Source organism: Euphorbia lathyris, chromosome 8, assembly GCF_963576675.1.
Source record: "Euphorbia lathyris chromosome 8, ddEupLath1.1, whole genome shotgun sequence".
Taxonomy (NCBI): Eukaryota; Viridiplantae; Streptophyta; class Magnoliopsida; order Malpighiales; family Euphorbiaceae; genus Euphorbia; species Euphorbia lathyris.
Window position 1 is genome coordinate 86545058 of NC_088917.1, and position 26511 is coordinate 86571568.

Here is a 26511-nt window from a genome sequence, read left to right on the forward strand (position 1 = left end):
GTTTACTGTTAGAGCAATTTTAACATTAACGTTCTAATATTCGCGGATAAGAGTAATTGTATTTCTAATCAGGTCAATTTATTTCATCCAAAAAAAAAAAAATCGGGTTAATTTGGGGGTTAAATACATTATTGGTCACTGAACTTACATTATTGTCTTAAAATGGTCACTGAATTTCAATTTGTCTCAATAAAATCATTCAATTTGGATTTTATTTCAATTAGGTCACTCCACCCATTTTAGTGGTCAAAACGAATCGAAATAATGACATAGGTGACACGTAAATATGAGTTAACTCAAATCTTTGATCGAAACGAAATGTGACAGCCACATGTCGAGTATTTTTATGAAAAAACTAAATTTCATTTATTTTTTCATAAAAATAATCAACAAATGATAACCAGGTGACACATATGTGGATGTCATGTGTCATTTCAGTTAGAAATATGAGTTGTCTCATATTGACATGTCACTTATGTCATCATTCTGATGTTTTTTAATCGCCGAAATCGTCAAAATGACATGATTGAGACAAAACTCAAAGTTGAGTGATTGTATTGAAACAAATTGAAGTTGAGTGGCCATTTTGAGACAACCATGTAAATTTAGTGACCAATGATGCATTTAACCCGTCAATTTAGAATTTATTATAAAACACAGATATTTTATTCTTTATTTTGCACCAACTACATATCAATTTGTTTTTTAAAAAAATATTTCATATTTTCTGTGATTTAATAATAGAATTGGAGATTAATATTTAAATATTCGATGAAATATTTTGAATTTTTTTCCCAACTCGTATAAAAGACAGTATATTTTTTAAATTTTTTTCACGTCTAATCATATTTTTATCATCTGTTACTAATGAATGATAAAATGACTTACATGTGAAATGTAACCGACAATATTTATAATCGAGAAGACGGTTTGATGAACTATTTCTTAAATTGACCCAATTTGATAATGTTAACTGTTCTTGACTGTCAATATTAAGGGCAAAATAATATCATTATAGACTTTATAGATAAAATTACACCTAGCTATAAACATTGGAATATTTGCACCTTATCTATTTTTTAGAATTTAGGTTTTCTTTTGTTGAAACAATATAGTGATAGGTTTTGTTTGTATATATTTTGTCTATATTTTGTTTTGTACCTCTAGATATGTTGGTGAAGGCTACTGTTACTTCCTTTTATAACAAAGTAACTGGACTTTGCTATATATACCATTGATCTAATTTAGAATAGATCTCATCCATCAAAATATTTGAATTGATTTTCACAGCTTAAATCGGTAACAAGTTAATTCAATTGCAGTTCCACTTTTGTCTCTTCTCTATTTTTTTCTCCACGATTAGTCTCCACTCAACATGCATTAATCTTTGAATTTCTAAACCTTTAACAATAAAAGAATAGCTTAAATTATTATTTGGTCCTCGTATTATCTAAAAAAAATTAATTTAACCATTGACTTATTATTTAGTCACATTTAGTTCTTAACTTATTCTAATTGTTAAAATTTCACCCAATTTAAATGGAAGTTTAATATAATTATTATCTTATTAACAGGTAATAATATTTTGACACTTATACTTGATAAATTTTAGTACATGGATTTGTTTTTATTTTTTATTTTTTAAATCTAATTAATTATTTTCGTATAAAAAAATTTTATTATGTGTCAAATAAAATTTAAGACGTGCGATGTGTTAAATCCATGTATCAAAATATCATGATATGTCAGAGGGATAACGGTTTTATCAAGTCTCCATCCAAATTTTATGAAATATCACCAATTAGGATAGTTTAGGAACCAAACATGACCAAATAATAGATCAAGGCCTAAATGATAAAATTTTGGATAGGTGAGATACTAAATAACACTTTTAAGTCTAAAAAAATTTGATATTAGGCCTAATGAACTTTTCCATTGTTTCTCCTCATTTTGCATAGTTTAATTATTCAAACAACAATCTTACCTCCCCCCAACCAAAGTGTTAACTCATTATTAATTTTCCAATAAAATGAAAAAAATAATAATATATAAAATAATAATAAAAAGTCAACTTCACTTAACGTCTTTAAATTTTACATAAATCCTTTATTTTATTTTGGTAGAAACACGAAAGGAAAAAACAAACAAACAAAGAACACCTAACTTGGGATCAGCTTAGGAAAGCTAACCCCAATCCTATCCTCTAAAAGAAGAGAAGAAATAAAGATAGGAGGATCAGAAAGGGTAGTAACACCTAACATCCCCTCATGACCAGCTGCCGCCAAACGATCCGCAACCCGGTTTTGCTCTCTGAAAATGTGGCTGAACTTTAAGAACTCAAAGGAAGAGCAAAGCCTTTTAATAGCTTTGATAAGGTTGCGGCTATTAAGACAAATAGCATGATTATCATAAATCATTTTGATGGCCTCCATGTTATCAGACTCCACAGATAACCTCTTAACACCCAGACTCTTGGCAAGCTTGATACTAGAGAGAATACCCCAAAGTTCCGCAGAAAAGGAAGAGCCCAACCCCAGATTCTAGGTGAACCCAGACAGCTAGGCGCCCCCCGCATCTCTAAGAACACCTCCGGCAGCAATCTTCCCATTGTTAAGGCAGGAGCCATCTGTATTCAACTTCACCACCCCATCTCTCGGCCTGCTCCATCCAACGAGGTGGACATCTCTTTTCTGGGTAGACCTGGCAAGGGAATCCCCTTTGAAACTCTCAGTAATAATAGAGAGTTTTTTCGAGAAGAACTCAGATAAGTTAGGAATAAAAACAGTTTTATCACCAAAAATCTCCTCGTTCCTCCACTTCCAAATTTGGTGACAAATGATAGCAAAGAAAATGTCACCATGCTCCATGTTAGCCAGTAATTTCCCACTAACACCATCAGAGAACCAGTCATACTCAGAGTGGGCAAGGAAGGAAGAGAGAATGTGGTGTGGGAGAATTTTCTTCCACACCTCTTTACTCTTAGAGCAGTCCCTAAGAGCATGGCACAAAGTTTCATCATGGCCTCTACATCTACTGCAAGCTCCTGAATCCACCAAATGCCATCTGTGCCTATCCGAATTAGTAAGCAACATGTCCTTAACTCCCAGCCACATGAAACTCCTAATACGGTAAGGGACTCTAAGGGCCCAAATGGACTTCCAAGTATCAGAGAGAGGATCGGACCTGTTGAGGGTAAAAGCTTCAAAGGCCGATTTGTAGGAATAAGCTCCATTGTTAGTCAGGGCCCAGCAATGCCTATCCTTGTCTTCGTCTTGATTACTAATCTTCACTCCCCTAATTCTAAGGAGAGTATCCAGGCTAAAGAATGTATCAAACTTTGACCAAATCCAGTCCCCCTCAGAGTCCACCACATCGGCTATCCTCCAATTACGGATATTACTAGGTGGGGGGGGAGCTACACACTTCTAATAACGGTTTGTCTCCAATCCAGGTATCATTCCAGAAACTGATGGACTTGCCATTACCCACCTCCAGGCCAACCCCCGAGCAGAACTCTGCAAACACAGCACTAAGCCCTTTCCAGAGGAAAGAACAATTGACAACTCTCTCCTTAGGGCCCCCAAAGATTTTGTCTTTTCGATACTTACCACAGAGAAGACAAACCCAAAGAGAGGAGGGGCATTGCCACATTCTCTAGAGAAGCTTTATTAATAAGACTTTGTTATTGTCCTTAGCTTGTCTAATTCCAAGACCCCCCATACTTTTCGGCTGGCAGACCTCCTTCCAAGGGACAAGGTGAATCTTTTTCCCCTCTCCAGATTCTGCCCAAAGGAAACGCTGGTTAATTTTGTCAAGCTCATTGAGAACAGGCTCAGGCAGTCTGCAGGCTTGCATGATATGATTAGGAGCCGCGCAATTGACAGACTGAATTAAAGTTAGACGGTCTGCCAGGGAAAGAGAATTAGCTTTCCAACTAGCACACAATCCATTAGTTTTATCCAGAGTCTCTTTAAAAGAGGCTTTGGAAACTCTGTCGCTATGGAGGGGGACCCCAAGATACTTACCCAAAGAGTGAGTAAGAGGAATACCAGATAAATCACTTAGCCTTTTACAAACGCCTTTATCCATGTTCTTAGAGCAAAGCATCCGAGATTTTTGGATATTGATCTTCTGGCCAGAAGCAGTGTAGAAACAATAAAGGATATCCATAACCACACCCACTTGCTCCTCATTCCCTTCCACAAAGATCATTACATCGTCAGCGAAGAATAAATGGGTAATAGGAGGGCAAAACTTGTTGATGGACACATGATGGAAAATCCCCTTGCTCACAGCCTTTTGGATCAGGTGAGACAACCTCACCATAGCAATAACAAAAAGGAAGGGGCTCATAGGATCCCCTTGACGGATTCCCCTGGAGGGAGAGAACTCATCAGACATATCTCCATTGATCAAAACCTGAAAAACTGGAGAAGAAATGCAATCCTCAATCAATCTCCTCCAGCTATCTGGGATACCAGCTCTCTTTAAACTATCCAGAAGAAAACTCCAGTTTAAACGGTCATAAGCTTTCTCCAGATCCAGCTTGAGTGCCACAATCCCTTTCTTACCCTTCTTCATCTTCATGGAGTGAACCATCTCCTGTGCAATAACCATATTATCCATCATTTGCCTGCCAGGAACAAAACTGCCTTGATTCTGGCTTATAATCTCAGGAAGAATACGTCGGATTCTATTAGCCACAATTTTAGTGATAGCTTTATATAACACATTGCAAAGACTAATCGGCCTCATTTGTAAAGAGGAGGAAGGTTTTTCAACTTTTGGGATCAGAACCAGGAGGGTTTTATTCACCAGCCTAATATCGTTGGATCCACCGAAGACACCATTAACAAAACTGTAAATGCCTTCCTTCATAGTTTTCCAGTGTTTGTGGTAAAAACTAGTAGGAATACCATCGATCCCCGGAGCTTTAGTAGCTCCAATACTAGAGAAAGCCAGATCAATTTCTTTCTGGTCAATAGGATGGAAAGCTTCCTTAATAGCATCCTCCTCCAACCTAGGAAAGGAAATCCCAGAGAGGGCTTTATCCAGATCCACCTCATCCTCTTTAAATAGGTCTTTATAGAAGTCAAGGGCCAGGCGACGAATATCTTCATCCTCATAGACCCAATCACCATTGGAGTCTTTAATAGCATCGATCTGATTCCTCTGCCTCCTAATAATAGTAGAAAGGTGGAAAAACCTGGTATTCTGGTCTTCGTCCTTAATCCAAGCCTTTCTAGATTTCTGGAACCAAAGAAGCTCTTCCTGTCTAAGCACAGCTTCCAACTCGTTCTGGAGAGATCTAAGATGACAATTCAGACTATGATCAAAACGGATCTCCAAACAGCGTTGAATGCCTTCAATTCTTCTTAAAAGTTTATTTTTTCTTCTGATAATGTGGCCAAAGATGTTTTTATTCCATCCCACCACATTCCTTCTAAACCCCTCAGCGGCAAGGAGAACATTAGAATGAGGTTGCCAATTGTCTTTAACAAAATTTTTAAATTCAGGATGGGATTCCCAGGCAACAAGGTACCTAAAAGGTCTATTCCCTTTAAGTCGGTGACGTTTAACCAGCTTAACGAGGATAAGACAATGGTCAGAATGACGGAAAGGGAGATTCAGCACGTTCACCTTGGGAAATCTATAAATCGCAGCAACATTCGCGTAAACTTTGTCCAACCGAACAAACACGCTATTCATTTTCCAAGTAAACTTGTGACCAGCTGCTCCCAGGTCAGACAGCCCGCATAAATCCATATTCTGATTGTGATTTAGGCACCGGTTCACATAATGATTACCCCCCCCCCCCTTTCTGATCACTCATAAGGGCAATATCATTAAAGTCCCCAGCCACCATCTAAGCATCCACCATGCTTGTACTTATAGAATACAGGATCTCCCACAGCCTTTTTCGGTTAGTCAAAACAGGATCGGCATAAACAAAGGTGACAAAGAAAGGTTTATTACCAGGGTAACAAACCTTACTATGAATGAATTGATTATCCATACTGATAGTATCAATATTAACACGACCTGGCTTCCAAAAAAGCCAAATCCCCCTCTGCCCGACCAGTAGCCTCAGATCTGACACAACTCCAATTCTTAAACTTTCTAACCACCTCATCTGTTTTGGAACCACTAACCTTGGTTTCAAGAAGAGCAAACAAGAAGGATTAAATTGCTTAATTAGATCTTTAACATGGATACGGGTAGCCTTGCTAGCCGCACCTCTAACATTCCAAACAAAAAAGTCCATCAGAAAGGAAGACTACTGACCACAGGCCCACACCCTAGACCAGGTATTTATTCGGGGCTCCTGAAAGCCTTGAAGAGGTGCCAGCATGCCCCCTTTTATCCCAAGAATCCAAAGAACTATGGTTCTTTTTAGGGTTAGCCTTAGGTTTCTTCATATTCAACTTATTGACTCCCATAGTCTTTCCAATTGGGACATCAACAAGAGTTTTCAAATTACTAACCTCATTAGTCATCACTTTCCCCTTTTATCCCAAGAATCCAAAGAACTATGGTTCTTTTTAGGGTTAGCCTTAGGTTTCTTCATATTCAACGTATTGACTCCCATAGTCTTTCCAATTGGGACATCAACAAGAGTTTTCAAATTACTAACCTCATTAGTCATCACTTTTCCTGTTGAGCCAATGATCTGGGAGCTCCCCTTGGCAATAGCTTTGGAGTCGAAAAGAGGATTAATAGAGTCACCTAGGATGGTAGTTGGCTCGGCAGATTCAAGGCCAGGCATGCTTAACTCCATATGCTCATTAGATAAATCCAAATCCTGTCCATCCTCAAGAGACAGGACTTCGAACCTTGACCCTGAACCGGATGCTGAATCAACACTAGCACCAATCTTGATGTTAGGGGGCCTGACCTTGATCTCAGGAGCAATTTGGAGAGAATTCATCTCCTTACTGATATTTGGAGATTGATTCGAGCAGCATTTGCTCGTGGCTTCCTTCTGACCGACCTTTTCGCCAGCATCCATGGGCCAAAATTCTTCCCTTCACATTGACTCTCCTCAGCTCTACCTATGTTAGGCACCACCACCTCCTCAACCACCTTCCTTCTTTTAGGACAGCCATCATAAGTATGGCCAAACATACCACACTCATAGCAGATATTGTGAATACCTTCGTATTCAATATGAAAGACCTTATTCTGAATGCAGAATTTAGACAGAAGAAGCTTAGCAAGATCAATGTTAATACAAACCCTGGCAAACTTGCCTCTCACTGCCCCAACGGTAGTTTTGTCTACATGGTGAACTTTCCCAACAAGGCCACCAATCTTATTAAGAAATCTTTCGTTATAGCATTCAATAGGTAATCTTGGGAATCTAACCCAAGTAAGGATCCTATTCACAGAGCAATCATAAGGATTAAAATTTGGGACCCATGGCCTCAGCGCCAAAACATGATTGGAAATGATATAAGGTCCACCATTAACAACTGCATTAAAATCTTCTGCCCTTGTAAATTTAATGACATAATAGTCATTCTCAAGGTCCGTAATGGTAACCTTCCCTTTCTTCGCCCATTGTGCCTGGATCCTCTGAGCAAAGTAACTAAAGCTAATCCTTTTCCCAAGCACAGTGACAATTAAGGCTAATTTCCATTTCGCTCTGAGGATGCGTTTATATTCAGAGGAAAGACGGATCACAGGACACATCGGGTCCTCTTGTTCACCATCCTCAACATCAGAGTCGGAAAAGACTTCCTCAGACTCATCCTCGATAATGTCATCCTCCATCATGGGTTCCTCCTCGACCACCCCCAACACCTTATCTCTCCAGAAAGATCGCCCCAAGCCTTTCTCAAAAGCGAAACTATCTATTGTATCCCCAAATTGTCGCAGGCCCGAAACTCTAACAGAATAAGTAACATTTTGGCCTGCAGCCCCCTGAGCCAACAACCCGCCCATCGGGGCAACCTCGACCTCCCTTATTTGCCTAGAGCCCGGGGACACAGTCGGTTCCCTTGTCAGGCCAACCTCCGCCACTGCCGGCATTCCATCGGCATTACCGCCCACCTCCGCACCAGCACTAGGTTCCTTTCTGCCAAACTCCCCAGTCGGCGCGCTGCCCATCGCTGCGCAGGCCATCATCGCACCAGGTCCAGGGCGCCACGCGCCAATCTCCCCAGATTCGGAGCCCCTATCTAGCAATCCCGCAGCAGCGTCGGCTCCCTAAGAAAACCAGGAATCGCCATCCCGCCCCCATCAAACCCCTGCTCCGCGGCCCTCATACCCCGCTCCCTGGTCCTCTCTGATTTAAAATCCCTTGCGCCCGCCATACCCCCAGCCGGATCTGGCCCCTCACCCCCCTTCCAAGCCGACCGATCCCGCTCCCTCGACCGGTCACGAACCCTTTCGCCGCTCCCACGTCTTCCTCTCCTCGAGACATCCGATCTCCCTACACCCTCCGCCAACTCCCCTTCCGTCACTGGATCCGCGACCAGCACCCTCCCATTCGCCCGATCCACCAGCCCTTGCTCTGATCTGCCGCCCACACCACCCAACGTCGTCGATGTCCTAGCTCTCGGTCTCTCTCGCTCTTTCGCCATTTTTCTTGAAGACATACAATACCAATAACTTTTCAATTTGGATTGAACTATATAAATCCTTTATTTTTAGATATAAATTACATAAATTGCGATTTAATTTATATAAAGTTATTTTTACTAAAAAAAATCAATAACTTTACAAAAAAAAAACGAGTGTTACGTAGAAACTTTGAACTTTACGTAAATCTTTTATTTTTAAACATAATTTATGTAAAGTTGAACTAAATTTACATAACACTGTTATTTTAGGAAAACAAATCCATAAACCTTGACAAAAAATTGAGTTTTATGTAAAATCTTTGAACTTTATGTAAATCTTTTACTTTTAGACATGATTTATGTAAAACTGGACTAAATTTAAGTAACATTGTTATTTTAGAAGAAAAATATCCATAAAACTTGTGAAAAATAGAGTTTTACGTAAAAAAAATAAACTTTACGTAAATCTTTTATTTTTAGATATAATTTACGTAAAGTTTGTCCAAATTTACGTAACCTTGTTATTTTAGGATGGAAAATCCACAAAACTTATGAAAATTAGAGTTTTATGTAAAATCTTTGAACTTTACGTAAATCTTTTATTTTTAGATATAATTTTCGTATAGTTTGACTAAATTTATGAAACCTTTTTATTTTAGGAGAAAAAATTCACAAACCTTGTGAAAATAGAGTTTTACGTAAAACCTATGAATTTTATGTAAATCTTTTATTTTTAGACATAATTTACGTAAGGTTTGACTAAATTTACGTAACTCTTTTACTTTAGGAGAAAAATCCACAAACATTTTGAAAATTAGAGTTTTACGTAAAACTTGAACTTTACGTAAAGATTTTATTTTTAGATATAATTTACATATAGTTTGACTAAATTTACGTAAGTTCTAGGTTTGTAGGAGACATGTAAGAAAATGAACCAGATTATGGATATACGTGTCACACTCGGGAAATGAGGACAAAATGAGAAAGTCTTTTGCAAAGGGACTATCACTGAATTCACAATTCATAAGAAAATAGGAAAGCAGTTTGCTAAGCCAAAGGTCGAGGAGAAATATAAATACTGATAGAAGAAATGAAGGACAATGGAAAGAATTGATTGAATTTTAAATTGCATGCATTTTTAGAAAAAAATTATATCTTCTCACTGAACTTGTTAGTTCAAATGAGATTCCACTTATTTAGTCCTCTAGTTCGCTTGCCTTCTAAATCTACATCTTCATCTCTGAGGAGGTAGTTGGGGTAATAAATCATTACACTTTTTGTGAACAAATCTCATCATCTAAATCACTGTAATTGCTTGATTTACTAATTCGGTTTAAACTATTTTAGATATTGATTGTCTCATTTTGTGAACAAATAAAAGGTATTTGCAAACAATAAGACACTTACGGTACGCTGGATCTAACTAAAAGAAGACTGTCAAAGACGGATTCACAATCCTAATTCCGCAGTAACCAGAACTTCAATTACCCTAGGTTCAGAATTTCTAACCTAGGCTCTGATACCAACTTTGTCACGACCCATCCCACGGACCGTGACCGGCGCTAGGGAACGGGTAAGCTGAAGCTACCGGAACCCGTAGCAAGCCTTAATATAATATAAGATTAACCTTACCAATAGTCTTAACATAATTTAACATTAAAACCTTCAAAAATAAATACACACATAATCCTCAACCTGGTACTGCGGTCTAGAATATAAAATTTAACATAATTATTAAATAGCCATACATAGTATGATAGATGTGATGCCTGAAGAAAGGAATTATGCTGCAACAGACTTCTAGTCACCTGAAAAATTAAAGGAGTCAAACCTCCCATAGTGAATTAATTATATGCAATGCATGAGTAATTTAACATTATGTCACACACAATAATAATAATAATAATAATAATAATATAAGTGATCACACAATATGCTTTTTCATAAAATTTGTCTTATAAATAAATATATATGTGGCTTAATACGTGTGTTGGACCCTAAACCTCAATACCCAATCTAATAATCCACCAATAATCACCATATCACTTTCATCCAATAACTGGGGGACCGAGAATAACTCAACCGACCACACGCCCAGTTAGCTGGAGGACCGAGAATAACTCAATCAATTCCGTACCCAGCCTCACTTAAATCCAAAATCCACATATCATATGGCCCGAGAATATCTCAACCGAGCTTATCCATATATCACAACATTCACAATACTAGTATCATCAATATCCAATAACCCGATAGTACCTGTGCGCACAAGGTCCTGATGCCGCTCACCAGGAAGCATGTCCATAACACGTATTTATCCACAAATAATTACGTATAAATTATTATAAACAATAAAACACTTTTATAAGTAAAATAATACTTTACTCAAAATATCATGAAATCATTTATTATGAATGCAAATGCTAAATTAAAAATGCATAACACATAATTAACTCACAAATTGCTCCTAGCCGACTGTCTTACTTTTCAGGTACTGCTGCTCCTCTTACTAGTTGAATATCTAAAAGAGATAATATTATTTTTAGAATTTATATAAGTTTAGGGAAATATTAAAATTTATTTTGTCTCGTTTTACGGACTGTCTATCGAAAATTCGGCAGAGTCTCCCCTATAAAACGAACATCCTCCTAGTAACAACTAGGGTCAACCCTGCAATAAAATACATTTCTATATTAAAAAATATCCAAAGTCCAAACCGGTACCCATAGACTGCAATTATCAACCCGGTTGGACATCAATCATCCAACAGTTCCATAACTGTCAGTAATTCCAATACTTCCAAAATTACTCATAATCAAATAACATATAAACATATATATTTATCATTCATTTTCATAATACCTATATCAACCAAATTAACTAACCAATAATCTTAAAAGCATAATTAATTAATTATGCTTAGTCCAATCTCCCTTCAACCTTTATTTTTAAAATTATACATTCTGAATTTTATTTAAATGAGGATCCAACAATTATTTTTAACCCAACTTAATTATTTTCCTTAATTTCACCCAACTATATACTTTCGTAATTTATAGAGACTAAACGGTAAGGAATTTGGTCAAACTCCAAGAATTAATGTTGCTCCAAATAACATTTAGAACATTCTGAAGTAAACCAACTATTTATTCTGTACTTATTTCGTATGTCACCGGAAAATATCACCGGTGTTCGGGATCCACCTATCGGAAAAATTAAAGTTAATTGTTTTGTGAAATTAATTATACCAATTTGTTCCTTATGATTCCAGGAGTCTAGAATCAATGTCAAAACACCCAAATCGACCGGAAAATTAAACTTTGGTTAGATTTCTTACTTTTTCCGGTGTAGCTCCGATTACACCTCAAAACTCCTTGCATGCATCAAAATCTAGGGTATCCAAAGGTAAATCGACCCCCTGAGTCCATTTTTGGTGTTAGAATTGCAAAATAATGAACATAGGACCGAGAAATAGAGAGAATAGCAAAAGTGACGAATTTTCTCTCTCTAAACAATTTTTAAAAACTCAAAATCTCACAATAAAACTTACATGCACTTGTAGCTGGAGTTGAGAGCTTCATTTCGGTGTAAAAATCGTGAAAAACGAATTCCGTATGAGGAAGAAAGAGGTGGAAGTAGTCTTTGTGTTTTGAAGAGAAGACTAATGGAGTCTGCGTAATGCAGCTCCATTGATTTAATTAATTTTAGCCAAATTTCATATTAGTCCCTATATTTGTATTATCTTTTAAATTTTTTCTTAAAAGTAATTATATTTTAGCTTTTTGAATCCTTCTACTAATTCATTTTAGCAATTAGCTTAATTATATATAAATTGGGGTATTATAATATCTAATATATTGTTTAGTTCTCGTATTTTAATAATATATTGTTTACTTCTTATTTTTTATTTTGATCAACAATTTTGTTACTTAAATTTTTAAATTATTGAATAGATTAATCCCTTTACAAGGGACTAAACTGTTGAATTGAGCTAAAATTAAAGACTGAATAGTGTATTATTAATATATAATGACTAAATAGTGATTAGATTAAAATATAGGGACTCATATATTATTTACCTTGTAATTAATAATCTTTAAAATTTCTATAATTAGATATTACCTGCTATAGCAGGTTACCTTTTTTATTAATTTTAATTAACCTTGTTTTTATTCACACATGTTTAATTACTATTGGATACTAAAACAAAGTATAATTACTTTTTTTCCAACATAATAACTATAGAATTTACGATATGTTTTGTACCTATATATGTTTTGTATATAATTTGTATATGTTAATATTTTTAAAATACATATATTTTAAACGGTCCCATTAACCATAAACCGTGGGTTTTGAATCCTCAAATCGAAACGAAACCGAAACCAAACCTAGCCTATTTTTTTTCAACCCTAACACAAAACCATTAGTTCGATTAATCGCTTTTTCCAATTCAACTTATCGGTTTTCAATTCGGTTACCAGTTTGTTTGGGTTTTTTTACCAACCCCTAATATAAAGAAGGGTAAATTCCAAAAATAATCCCTTTGGTTTCATGGATTTCACAAAAAAACCCATGTGGTTTGTTTTTACAAAAAAAAAAAAACCGTGTTATATACCGTTACCCGAAAAACGGAAAATGGCTTAACACCGTTAAAAGTGATGACGTGGCAAAGGGTAAAACGGGAAAAATTAATTCTTCTTCGTCGTCGTCTTCATCTTCCTCGTCCTCGTCCTCGTCCTCCTCTTCTTCTTCTTCTTCCTCCTCCTCTCTTCTCTTCTTCTTCTTCCTCTGCCTCATCCTTTCTTTTCTTCTTCCTCTTCTTCTCTTCTTCTTATTTTTTTCTTCTAATTTTTTTCAATTTCCAAAATTCTAAAATCTAGACGTTCATCACGTCTGAATTTCAGACGTTCTGAAATTTCCAAATAGAATTCTAGAAATTTCAGAATTTAAAAAAAATAGAAAGAAAAATTAAAAAATTAATTTTTCTCGTTTTACCCTTTGCCACGTCATCACTTTTAACGGTGTTAAGCCATTTTCCATTTTTCGGGTAACGACGTATAACATGGAGAAAGAAAAATTAAAAAAATTAATTTTTTCCGTTTTACCATTTGCCACATCATCACTTTTAACAGTGTTAAGCCATTTTCCGTTTTTCGAGCAACAGTGTATAACACGGTCCTTTTTTTTTATAAAAACAAACCACAAGAGTTTTTTGTGAAATCTATGAAATCACATGGGTTGTTTTTCGAATTTACCCTATAAAGAATTGACTCTTAGTGAGTTAAGGAGTGACTAAGACATTGCATCTCCAACAATACTTCTCATATTCACATCTTATTTATTATTTTATCATTAAAATTATTAATTATTGTTATATTTACACACGGTGAGAGACATTAAGACTAGAGATAAGCTTTCTATTAATTGAAAGACTCTCTATTAATCGAATCGAATCAAATTCGGTTATTTTAGCTATTTGATTCGATTCGATTCTCGGTGCACACTTTGCCTTGATGATGTTGAAAGCCACTGTCATTTATTCGTATATTGTCCATTTGCAAAGGCTATTTGGCAAGCTCTTATTGGCATTTTTCAAACAGGGTTTGACGTTTCTTCCATACTTTTAGTTGTCATTAATTATGTTGCAGCTGCAGATTTTGGTATGCAGTTATTTACCCTTTGGCATGCCTTTAACACTACCGTTTGGGTTATTTGGTATATGCGTCATGAATGCATTTTCAATGACTCTCAACCTCAAATCGACACAACTCTTTAACTCATTTGGCAGGCTATTAGAGCTGTTGGAGGTTTTAAGATCGAGACGATGGTGAATTCATGGAGAGAGAGACATGTCTTGAATCTCTTATCCATTTCGGGGTGATGGCCTAGGAGAGTCTGCTATGTAGTCTGACAACCCCCTCCCCCTAATTGGCTCAAAGTTAACACGGATGGAGCAACCTCGGGGAATCCAGTTAGGGCTGGGTCTGGGGACATTTTTTGTAATTGTCGTGTTTTTCCTTTGGTTTGCTTTGCTTTTCTATTGGCTCTGAAAATGGCGTTTTTTTGCAGAATTACAAGCAACTATTATGCTATTCTAAAAGCGGGTGAGTTCAATTGGTTTCCCCTATGGATTGAAAGCGATTCTACATATGTGGTTCACCTAGTTCAATCTCGCTCCATTCTAGTCTCGTGGGAGTTAATGAAGGATTGGCTCACTTGTTTACACATTTTCAACAGACGTGAATTTCGGATCTCTCATATATATATAGGGAAGGAAATTTGCTAGCTACTTTTGCAGTCATCGCCACGGAAAACACTTAGTGGTCGTCCTTTCCTCCTTTTTGCTCTTTATTGGTTTATAAGGATTTTAATCATACTGTTTGTTCTCGGTTGATTCAGTAGTTGGTTTACTATGCTTCTTTTTTCTCCTCTCCTGTAAATTCTGAATTTTTTTGTTCTTTTTTTATTGATTTATAATATTTGGTTCCTTGTTCTTAGTTTGTCTTAGTTCTTTGCCCTTGGTTTGTCATGACTCGGTCAACCCGCCTTTACTAAAAAAAATAACTGAAATTTACATATTCTTAATTTAAATATTATAAATTATAAAATTTGAAATTCATTGATTTGAATTTTGCAATTTCAAAATCAATTTACCAAATAGCTCACATGTTACAAATTAATTCAATATTGTTTAAACCTAAAAATTCGGACTTTCTTGTACAAATTGAAGTATGAAGAATATATAAAAAAATTATATTTTTTACTTAAACATAAATTTGGTTCGATTTTCAGTTAAACATGTATTTTTTTTAGAATAATTGAACCGATAATCGAATATTGGAAAAGAAAAAATTGACAATCGGACCGATCCAAATTGTTAAAATAATTGAATCAAATAAGAATTTCAATTTAGTTATCAGATCGGTCATTAGTTTTTGGATTTTTTACTCACCCTATTATAATTCATTTTGAACTTAGTTTGATTTTGCATGATAAATTTAGTGACCAAATTGATCTTTTATCCCTGACATTTTATCATTTGAAGTTCTTTAAGATTTTTGCATCGCAAAATTTATTTAGTCATATAATCAAAACAGGAAAAAAAAAATCACATTACAATTGTGATTAGACACTAGTTTTTGACTGTGCAATACACAAACTCATCATAGTATATAAATATTAAAAAAAATTGTAATTTAATAATTAAAATTAATGACATAAAAATATTATCTAAATTAAATTTTATTATTTTCTTTAAATAATTTTTTTATATAGATAAATATAATATTATAATTATAATATTTTATTTGAAGGAATTAGGCATAAAGGCTATTTGATCCCTAAACTATATATCCAAAATCAATTAGACCCTCATTCTTTTCAAATCATCAAATGAGTCCTTATACTATTTTCAAGTGGTTAATTAACCCCTCCTCTGAACTCCTCTGTTCTGCCTTCTTCTTCCTGGGCTTCTCCCACTTGTAATCCTGCATTTATAGTTGCTTCTAGAGGCTTTCTCTGTTTCCGCCAATTTAACGAGTTAACGAGTTCAATCAATAGGTTGACTGCTTCTTCGATGCCAATTGGGAAAAGCCAACAACACTTTGACTCTGATCTGAGTTCAATGGTTTCGTTGCAGACAACCTCTAATTCTAACATATCCATCGAGAGCTTTATGATCAGGGATTAATGTGAAAATTGGAAAATATCTTTTAAAACAATTCCGGCAAGATCTCATCGCATTCTCAGCTTCTTACAAACACTTCTTGTTGTAGTACTTCGATTAATTCCCCGCCGACGAAGCATAATTTGCATCCAAATTCCTCAAATTGGAAAAGGGTTAATACAAATATTTGCCCCTGTCCTTTCTCGGAAAAACAGATTTGCCCTTAAATCAAATAAACCCACAAAACTATTCCTGAATTTTTCATAAACCTACAATTATACCCTAATCTAACAGAACTGTTAAACGGCGTTCACGTCAAACCTGCTTGTCTCCAATCACAAACACAAAAAAATATGCACATTCAATTTCCATTAAAAGCTGTTAGAAGAACAGATTGGTCAAAATTCATTTTCATAAAAGCTCAATCAACCTAATAAAACCGCGTCTAAACCTCATAATTAATCCAAAAGCAATATAAAACAATAAGAAACCAAATGAATTTTGATTGTCATCATCCAATTTTGTTGGAGACAAGAAGGTTTGATGTCATCGCGGTTTAGCAGCTCTCTTAGATTACGGTATAATTGCAGGTTTATGGAAAATTCGGAGATAGTTTTGTGGGTTTATTTGATTTAAGAGCAAATCTGTTTTTCCACAAAAACACATGGGCAAATATGTGTATTAACCCAATTGGAAAACCATTGGGTTTTAATTCTAATGTGGAGGAACTCACAGCTGATATTGGTTTTGCAAAAGAGCTGCCAAATTTTCTTACTTTGGTAGTAGAAGTTTCAACGAAAAAACAATCCAAATTTGGTTAAATAATTCAGAATCACCTTCCAGATGTAATGATAATAATAAAAATCCATTGATAGAAAATGCTAAATTGCATCGGGTTTCAACGGATTAAAATAGAACACGAAGGCAGGATTACAAGTGGGAGAAGTTAAGGGAGAAGAAGGCAGAACATAGCAGTTCAGAGGAGGGGGTTGATCAACCACCTAAAAACAACAGTATAAAGACTCATTTGCTGATTTGAAGAGAATGAAGGTCTAATTGATTTTGGATATATAGTTTAAGGGTCAAATGGTCTTTATGCATATATTCTATTATATTTTTTATCACTAAAAAAATAAAAAAAAGAAGTGACACCTCAATCCAATCGTTATTATTTTATAATACATATATATAAATAGAAACTCCGCCTGTGAGGGTCACTTGGTGGCCTTTACAGCCGGTCCCAAGCCCGGACAAAGGAGGAGGGTTGCGGTAGGTTTGTGGCGGCCAGCGTAAAACTTAGCCACATCTTATGACATGAACCAAAATATAAACATCGTTGGGGCGTTCCCTACTCAGCGACGCGCTGCACTTCCTAGACCCGGGTGTAGTGATAAATGTGCAAGGGTTGCTAGGTCGTCGTCCCGAAGCGGCGCGCCACCCCAGGACCCGAGGGTGGTGTCAAATATGCAAGGGTTGCGGCTAAATAAGCTAGTCCACAGTAATGGTAGGGGTAGGGGTAAGGGTAGTAGGTTACGCTTTGGGACATGGAACATAGGTTCTTTGACAGGAAGATTAGCTGAAATTGTAGATGTTATGAAGAGGAGGAGAATAAATATAATGTGCCTACAAGAAACCAAGTGGGTTGGAGCCAAGGCGAGAGAGATAGCTCCTTGGGGTTGTAAGCTTTGGTACTCAGGAAAGGATAAGGGTAGAAATGGAGTAGGTATTCTTATTGATAGAGAGTATATTGATGATGTAGTAGCAGTGTCTAGGAAGAGTGATAGAATTATGAGTGTTAAGCTAGTGGTAGGGGATGAGGTTGTGAATGTCATTAGTGCCTATGCGCCACAAATAGGATTAGATGTGTCTATAAGACAAGCTTTTTGGGAGGACTTAGAGGAAGTGGTGCAACAGGTTCCTAGGGATGAAAAAATGGTACTGGGGGGTGATCTCAATGGACACGTGGGTTCTAGACGTGATGGGTTTGAGAGTGTTCATGGAGGGTATGGTTTTGGAGATAAGAATGAAGCAGGAAATGATATTTTGGAATTCGCATCAGCCAATGACTTGAGTATCATGAACACATGGTTTATGAAGAGAACATCCCACTTAGTGACTTATCGGAGTGGCGGTAATGCGAGCCAAATTGACTTCTTCTTAGTAAGGAGTGCTTGGAGAAAGAGTTATATTGATTGTAAGGTGATCCCTGGTGAGAGTACGACAACCCAACATAGAGTAGTGGTGCTTGATTTTCGAAGTAGGAAATGTATAAGAAAACAAACACCACAAGTAGAGACTAAGATTAAGTGGTGGAAATTGCAAGGGGAGAATCAACAAAAATTTGTGGATGAGATGACCAAAAAAGATATTTGGACTTGCAATATGGATTTAGATATAGATTCGATATGGACTAAGATGGAGCATAGTATAAGGGAAGTAGCGAAGGAAGTTCTAGGGGAATCTAAAGGTAGCATGCCACCGGGTAAGGACACATCTTGGTGGACAGAAGAAGTACGACAAGCAGTAAAGAGTAAGAGAGAATCCTATAAAATATTGGAGAAATGTAGAAGTGACGAGAACTACGAAAAATACAAAGAGGCTAAAAGGGAAGTAAAGAAGGTCATACGAGATGCTAGAGCAAAGGTAAATCGGGATCTGTATACAAGATTGGATACGAAAGAAGGGGAAAGAGACATATATAGAATTGCTCGGATGAGAGATAGAAAGACGCGAGATCTCGGAAAAGTTAAATGTGTGAATGATGTGGACCAGAAAGTCCTAGTTGGAGATAAGGATATCAAGGAACGATGGAGGTCCTATTTTGATGACTTATTTAATGGAGATCGCCAACAAGATGTTGGAGATATAAGTATCCATCACGATATGATAAATCATGAATGCCTGCGGAGAATTCAAAAGGGTGAAGTCAAAATGGCATTAAGTAAGATGAAGTCGAAGAAAGCAGTAGGACTTGATGGCATCCCTATTGAGATTTGGAGATGTTTAGGAGAAAGAGGAATCGAATGGTTGACGACGTTCTTCAACAAAATTTGGAGAAACAATAAGATGTCATCAGAATGGAGGAAAAGTATCTTAATCCCTTTGTATAAGAACAAAGGCGATGTCCAAGATTGTGCCAACTACCGGGGAATCAAATTAATGAGTCACACTATGAAACTTTGGGAGCGAGTGATCGAACAAAGGCTAAGGAGGACGGTGAAGATCTCGGAAAACCAGTTTGGCTTTATGCCGGGAAGATCAACCATGGAAGCCATCCATCTAATGAGACAATTAATGGAGCACTATCGAAATAAGAAGAAAGACTTGCATATGATTTTCATTGACTTGGAGAAAGCATATGATAAGGTACCAAGAGAAGTACTTTGGTGGGCCTTGATAAGGAAAGACATTTCGCGGAAATATATTGACATCATAAAGGACATGTATGAGGGAGTATGCACGAGTGTACGTACTAGTGTTGGGAAGACTGAAGAGTTTCCTATTACGATTGGAGTGCATCAAGGTTCCGCACTAAGCCCATTTCTTTTTGCCATCGTTATGGATGAACTAACAAGTTCACTCCAAGATGGTATACCATGGTGCATGCTGTTTGCAGATGATATTGTGTTGGTTGATGAGACGAAAGAAGGAGTGGAGAGGAAGTTGGAACTATGGAGACAAACTCTAGAATCTAGAGGCTTTAAGTTGAGCCGAAGTAAGACAAAATATTTGGAGTGTAAGTTTAGCGGCCATAGGAGTAGGGAGGCAGGGACAATCACCCTAGATGGGAGAGTTGTTCAGGCCTCGGATTGCTTCCTGTATTTAGGATCTATTATCCAAACGGATGGAGAAGTAGATGGAGATGTTGCTCATAGGATTAAAGCTGGTTGGTCGAAGTGGAAGAGTGCTACGGGTTTCCTTTATGACCCCGGCATGCCTAATCGATTGAACGGAAAATTCTACCGGACGGCAATTAGACCAGCATTGTTATATGGTACGGAGTGTTGGGCAGTGAAACACTGCCACATCCATAAAATGTCGGTGGCGGAGATGCGTATGTTGAGATGGATGTGTGGTCATACGAGAAAGGATCGGGTGCGTAATGAAATAATTAGGACAAAAGTAAGGGTCACATCTATTGATAATAAAATGAGAGAAAATCGACTAAGGTGGTTTGGTCATGTGAGGCGTAGAGCGCTTGATGCGCCGGTTAGGAGAACCGAAGAGTGGCAAAGGGATGTAGTAGTGAGGGGTAGAGGAAGACCTAAGCAAACTTGGAGGAGGGTGATCGAGAGTGATATGAGTTTACTGGGAATTGAGGAAAATATGGTAGGGGATAGGACAGAGTGAAGGGAGCGAATTTGTGTCGCTGACACGACTTGATTTCACGGTTTTATATGATGGTTCATGTTAGCCGACCCCGAATCATTTCGGGACTAAGGCTCTGTTGTTGTTGTATATATAAATAGATTATAGAATGCAATCAACAGTCTTTTGAGTCGATATTTGAGTTTTTGTATACAAATTAACCGTGATAACTTTATTAAAATAAAATAAAATATGAAATTCAAGTAAATTTATTGAAAGAAAATGAAAAATCCAATGTCCTTTGTGAACCAGCTCCGAATCTTCAATAACTGTCGGTACATATTACCCTTTTAATCTTTGAGTTATTATTTTGGTGTAATACCTCCACTGCTCCCTGAACGTGTTCCATTTCGTCATTTAAGTCTACTTAGTGGTCAACCTATCAGTCCCCTCGACTCAAAAATTGTCATACATTCAAACCATTGTGTGCCTACATGACATTAAATACACCTCCCAAGACCTACATCCTGATATGAACTATTTCTCCATTACTTCGAAATAGACATAAAAATCTAAAAAAAAAGCAAGAAGTGTTACATTTGGTGTGCTAATCAATGTTATGTGGGCAAATAAAGAGACACCGAGTGTTACATTTGTTAGGTTGCGGGAACTAATAGGTTGGCCAACAAGTAAATGGAGCTAAATGATAAAACGAGATAAGTTCAGGGGACAGCAGAGGTATTAAGCCAATTTAGATACCTAATTAATTACACAAGCTGAACACTCAAACTTATTGCCACCAAACACATATGCTTTATTCTCCACCAAGAAGTACTCCACCTTTGCAATTTGCCTGAATTTGTAAATGAATCAAAGAAGAAATTTCAGTTCAACAGAAAAATATTGACTCGAACTGAACATATTTTTTACTACTGAAAGAAAATAGGGTAAATTATACGAGGGTTAAATGCATCGTTCATCATTAAATTTTCATTATTGTCTCAAAATGGTCACTCAATTTCAACTACGCGTCCCGCTGAGCGAGGGTCCGGGGAGGGGTCCCACCACAAGGGTGTACTGGGGGCAAGCCTTCCCCTACCAATTTATTTGGCAAGAGGCCGCTCCTAAGACTCGAACCCGTGACCTCTTGGTCACACGACAACAACGTTTACCGTTGCGCCAAGGCTCGCCCTCCCATAAAGTCATAAATTATCTTTATTATTTCAATAAAGTCATTCCAACCAATTGAGCAAAACAAGCACTCGAATATAGACGTGACAACCATGTTCCTTTTATGTATAACATTATAGGAGCGTGTCAACAACGTGAGAAAAAAAACAAAAAAAAACATATTTTTTATTTTTTTATTGTCATGTGGCTGCTATGTCATATGTAGAGTTAGTCATTTCTCACGTGACCATCGTGTCACTGCTCCAATGATTTTTACTGTCTAAAATGGTGGGAACAACTTTATTGCAATAAAAGGAAAGTTCAATCATTTTATTGAAACAAAAGGAGGTTTAGTAATCTTTTTGAAACTAACCTAAAACTTCAGGGACCATTCGGTGCGATTCACCCAAAGAACCTATTACACCTCAACTTAGCAAGTTGGAATTATTCCAATGATTTTTTCTGTCTAAAATGGCAGGAATGACTTTATTGCCGAAAAAGGAAAGTTCAATGATTTATCGAAACAAAATGAAATTTAGCAACCTCTTTGAAACTGACCTCAAAACTTGAGTGACCATTCGATTCAATTTACCTAAAGAGCCTATTAAACCTCAACTTAGCAAGTCTAAACAAATAAGTCTTGTCCTTCTAATTTTTGGCCAATTTAGTCCACTTCACAAGTTCACTCACATTCATCACTCACGTAATACTTAGATTATGTTTAATTCCACTGTTTTTGTTTACTGTTTTATGTTTCTTGTTTCTGGTAGCAAGATATTAGCAGATTTTTCTTCCAAAATAGCTATAAGCAGTTGTTTCTCAATTATAACCAAACACCTTAATGTTTGGAGTAAAACAGCAAAAAAAAGCTACAAAAATGAAAACCAAACGTAAAATAAGTCAACTCACGAGTCAGATTAACAGTGGTCTTTCGTACCTTTATATTTGTTTTAGTCCGATTCAACTGGCGGTGGAAGAAGGGGCATCTGGCTGTTTATCTGGCATAGCATTCTGGAATTCCGGCAGCTGATTGTATGCCTCATTCAACCTCAGCAAAAGAGGGAACTGGGTCTTCCCAAATGAAATTATTACAATAAAGTTCAAACACTATTAAGCCATCAATTGGATCCCTGTTAACAGAGAGAGCAAAACAGAAGACAAAATACCGACAAACTGGACACATGCTTCAACTTCGAAGTGATAATCGATTTATCTAAATTGAAAATTGTATTGCAGGCTTGTAATTCATGGCTGTTGAAAGGAGTAGCAGCAAAAGCACAATGAAAACCATTGTCCATGCTTAGATGAAACTAGAAACACTTCAAACAAAATGAATGCTTAGACTTGAAAGCCACTAAAGCAGCAAAACAAGCATATTCAAACGCTCATACAGTCCATTTCAGATAACAGAAACCATAAAAATAAGCAATTAAGAGTTAATGAAAAGGAGAAGATAAGGCTGAGATTGACCTCCCTCGCAGCTGCCACCAAACAGAACCAAGCAATACAAAAGTTGAGAGATATGAGAATCTCTGCGGCTTGGAAACAAGGATTGAGTAATCATAAAAAAAGAGGAAAGAAAGAAAGAATTGGTGTGGTATGAAAAAGAAAGAAGATGGATTACAGGATTAGGAGCCAAATGTTACATGTATCCAATTTGACGGAAATAAAGTCTGTCGTTAGATTTCTGTCAACATGTGTCTAATTGATGGTTTTAGTAAAGTATAGGAATAATTCATTTGCTGATTTTAGGTGAATAGGGACCCAATACGTGTCCCGTACCCGTCACAGGTAATTTTTTGGATCCCATATCCATCTACACAGGGTTTAGGTAATCACATTAGAGTCGGGTAGTATCGGGTACCCATGAAACCCGTACCTGTTGCCATCCCTAGGTTGAGGGCTTAATTGGGCTTTATGCCCTTATAAAAACTTTCTTTTATGTATTGCAATACAAACATACATAGATTATCATGCATACACATTGGCTGAATTTGAATATAGAATCATCTGTATTTGAGCATTTGAAGATGTTGGGCAGCGAATTTTACCATGTCAACGTCGAACCTTGTAATTGCCGCATGTAGCTGTGGTGCCAAAAATAAATCTGCCTGCAGGCCAACATCATAAAGTAATAAATAGTCACATCGTGAAATAATTATATACTGTTGTTCTAAAGAAGTTTCTGAATAATTCATTATACATTAGAAAGATTAAAGGCTTATAACAGATATAAAGAAGAAGGAAAATAAAAACCAGGCAAACTTCATCTCCGGTTGCAAATCGTCCAGCATGGCCTTGAAGCAGTTTCTCAAGTGCTGAGATAGATGTGCGTAACAACCAAACCAAAATTCCAAAATGAGAATCATAACAAATTGCATTAATTGAAAAAATCAGGAATGGTTCATTTGGATGCCAAAAGAAAGAAATTTAAACTTCAATGGGGCTTATATCCAATGACAAGTGTGTTTGGTTATATTTTATCAGATATTAAAAAGATCATACAAGAACGAAGGAAAATATGGTAGTGGATAGGATGGAGTGGAGGGAGAGAATTTATGTCGCTCACACGACTTGATTCCACGGTTTCGTATGACGGTTCATGTTAGCCAACCCCGAATCATTTCGGGATAAGGCTTTGTTGTTGTTGTTGTTGTTGTTGTTGTTGTATTATTGAAAAGATCATACAAGAATGAAGGCGTGCCTCTATTCTAATTTCTGTGCCTAAGGTGCAAGGTGCAAGGCCCAGAAAGGCGCACCCAGGCATGCGCCTTTTGGACCGCGCTTGGCTTTGGACAACAAAGGCGCCAAGCCCTGAGCCTTGCGCCTTGTGCCCCTTAGGCACGCCTTTAACAACTAGGATCATGCTCTATGAAACCCAGGATTTCGTTGCTAACCTTATGTAAGAGTATCTAACTAAAAGCATCAAAATATGAAGCTTTGCATGGTAGCCAAAAAGAATATAAGCGGCTAACTTCAACAGCTTGAGCCAGGTTTTAAATTTGAATACATTTCTTCTCTCACCATGAATGGTTTTTCGTTATCATCAACTCTCTATTTATATTATTTCAGCATGTTCTTTGGAGTTACATTTAAATGCTTGAAATAGATGAAAATGTTCAGTCATGGATCAATATATCTTATACCTGCAAAGCCTTTACTAATATGATACCGAGCCCAAGGAACTTTCTCATCAGGACTAACTTTTTCCTCTATAAACTTCTGCAAAGAAATTTAAGCATCCATTCAATACAATCCCAAAGCAAAAGATATTCTGAAATCTAATATGATACTTCAGTGCAATCAGAGATAACTTACTAGCACAGCTAGATTCTGAAGAGGCTGTATACTTGAGGAGACGATATTAGCAGCCTAAATATCAGGTAAACATTGATCAGTGACAAATTCATAAATCTAGTATCTCGGTGTTAATAAACTATGTGAAAGAACAGTAATGAGCAATGCACAAGTAAATCAGCAAAGTAATGCTCGAACACGAACTAACTGATCATAACGACAGTTCAAAATTTTGGTAGTTAGAAAATGACCTGATAATTAATGGCTTTCTTATAAATATCACCAGGCAATAACGGATGCTGAGGATATTTCTCTTCCAAATACTGTTCATAAATCAGCAATTTAGAACCATCAATGGAAGATTCAGAGAGATTGACAGAGTGAAAAATGTGAAACTGACCATCAATATGGCAAAAGAATCAGAAATAACATCATCTCCATCCACGAGCGCCGGCACATAACCAATAGGATTAAGTTTCAGAAAATCTACACTCATTAATCAAATTTGAACTCCTTTTAGAAAAAACATTTCGCACTTAACAATTAACATGTAGTAGAAGGAAGAAAAATTTGTGACCTGGAGTAAATTGTTCCCCGTCGACGAGATTAACAGGTATATACTCATAATCGAGCCCTAGAAAATGAAATTGAATGCTCAATTCGTATCATGGTCAACAAAGAAGAAGAATCAAATAAGAACAAGAAGAAGAAGAAGAAGAAGGACCTTTCAAATTGAGCGCAATACGGACGCGGAAGGAACAGGAACTTCTCCAGTAGGAATACAGCTTCAGCTTGGGTTTGTTTGGTTGTTCAACACTTGCCTTTCGACCAAATTACATTCAAACATGAGAAATTTCTCATCAGGCAAATTAAATTAAACCTTGATTCTTATAAAATTCAAATCCAAAATACCAAAACAAAGGAATAAGGGAGATTGAGTTGAATTTACCATGTCAAATCAGAAGAAGAGTTGCGGAGTAGTGAGCAGAAGATAATGAGTCTTGAGAAGAAGTAGACGGAAAAAGAAGAGCAGAAGAAGAGGAAATTCAGAGTTTGAAGGCATCACTCATGGCGTCAGCTCTTTTGTTTGCAATGTACAAATATTATTGTTTAAAACGATGGTTTAATACATCATTACCACCTTAACTTATACAAAAATTTCACTTATATCCCTAAACTTTCAAAATATTTTAAAAGCCCCTTTAACTTAGGGATAAGGTGCAAAAATACCCTTAACATTTATATCCAGGAGCAATCTTGATTCGGGGGGCAGCATAGAGGAAGCAACTCAACAAGAACCCACTCTAGAAGTATTGCCCATATATGCAAATCCCCAAAGGTCAATGGGATTTTTATGGAGCCTCGACATGAACGAGAAGGAAATTGTGCAATCCCAAGGCGAGGATGAAGATGTATCTCATGACCTCAATTCAGGTTTCATCCAGGAGGATGATGACCTATTAGATACTCCGAACTTGGGGGGCATCCACGAAACTCCTATAG

The 26511-nt window shown here is 36.7% G+C and overlaps 1 protein-coding gene and 1 long non-coding RNA gene across 5 annotated transcripts; both read right to left on the reverse strand.

Annotated features, from left to right (window-relative positions):
- Positions 1 to 9982: 9982 nt before the first annotated feature.
- Positions 9983 to 12244, reverse strand: LOC136204137 (uncharacterized). Of its 3 annotated transcripts, XR_010675042.1 has the most exons (5): positions 12115 to 12244; positions 11902 to 11982; positions 11165 to 11234; positions 11023 to 11085; positions 9983 to 10372 (listed from the first exon to the last, which is right to left on the reverse strand). It is a non-coding gene; the product is annotated as an uncharacterized lncRNA (long non-coding RNA). The 3 variants fall into 3 exon arrangements; XR_010675041.1 differs by lacking the exon at positions 11165 to 11234; XR_010675040.1 differs by having other exon boundaries at positions 11023 to 11234.
- An 8550-nt stretch (positions 12245 to 20794) lies between these two features.
- Positions 20795 to 26093, reverse strand: LOC136202750 (glutathione S-transferase zeta class). Of its 2 annotated transcripts, none has more exons than XM_065993593.1 (11): positions 25958 to 26093; positions 25733 to 25829; positions 25586 to 25642; positions 25409 to 25494; positions 25260 to 25331; positions 25030 to 25083; positions 24858 to 24933; positions 23968 to 24029; positions 23763 to 23822; positions 22649 to 22776; positions 20795 to 21394 (listed from the first exon to the last, which is right to left on the reverse strand). In XM_065993593.1, exons 1-10 carry the CDS (start codon positions 25958 to 25960, stop codon positions 22672 to 22674), a joined length of 672 nt encoding a protein of 223 aa, XP_065849665.1. In that variant the 5' UTR covers positions 25961 to 26093; the 3' UTR covers positions 20795 to 21394; positions 22649 to 22671. The 2 variants fall into 2 exon arrangements, with proteins under 2 accessions (XP_065849665.1, XP_065849664.1); XM_065993592.1 differs by having other exon boundaries at positions 22649 to 22782.
- Between the last annotated feature and the right edge of the window lie 418 nt (positions 26094 to 26511).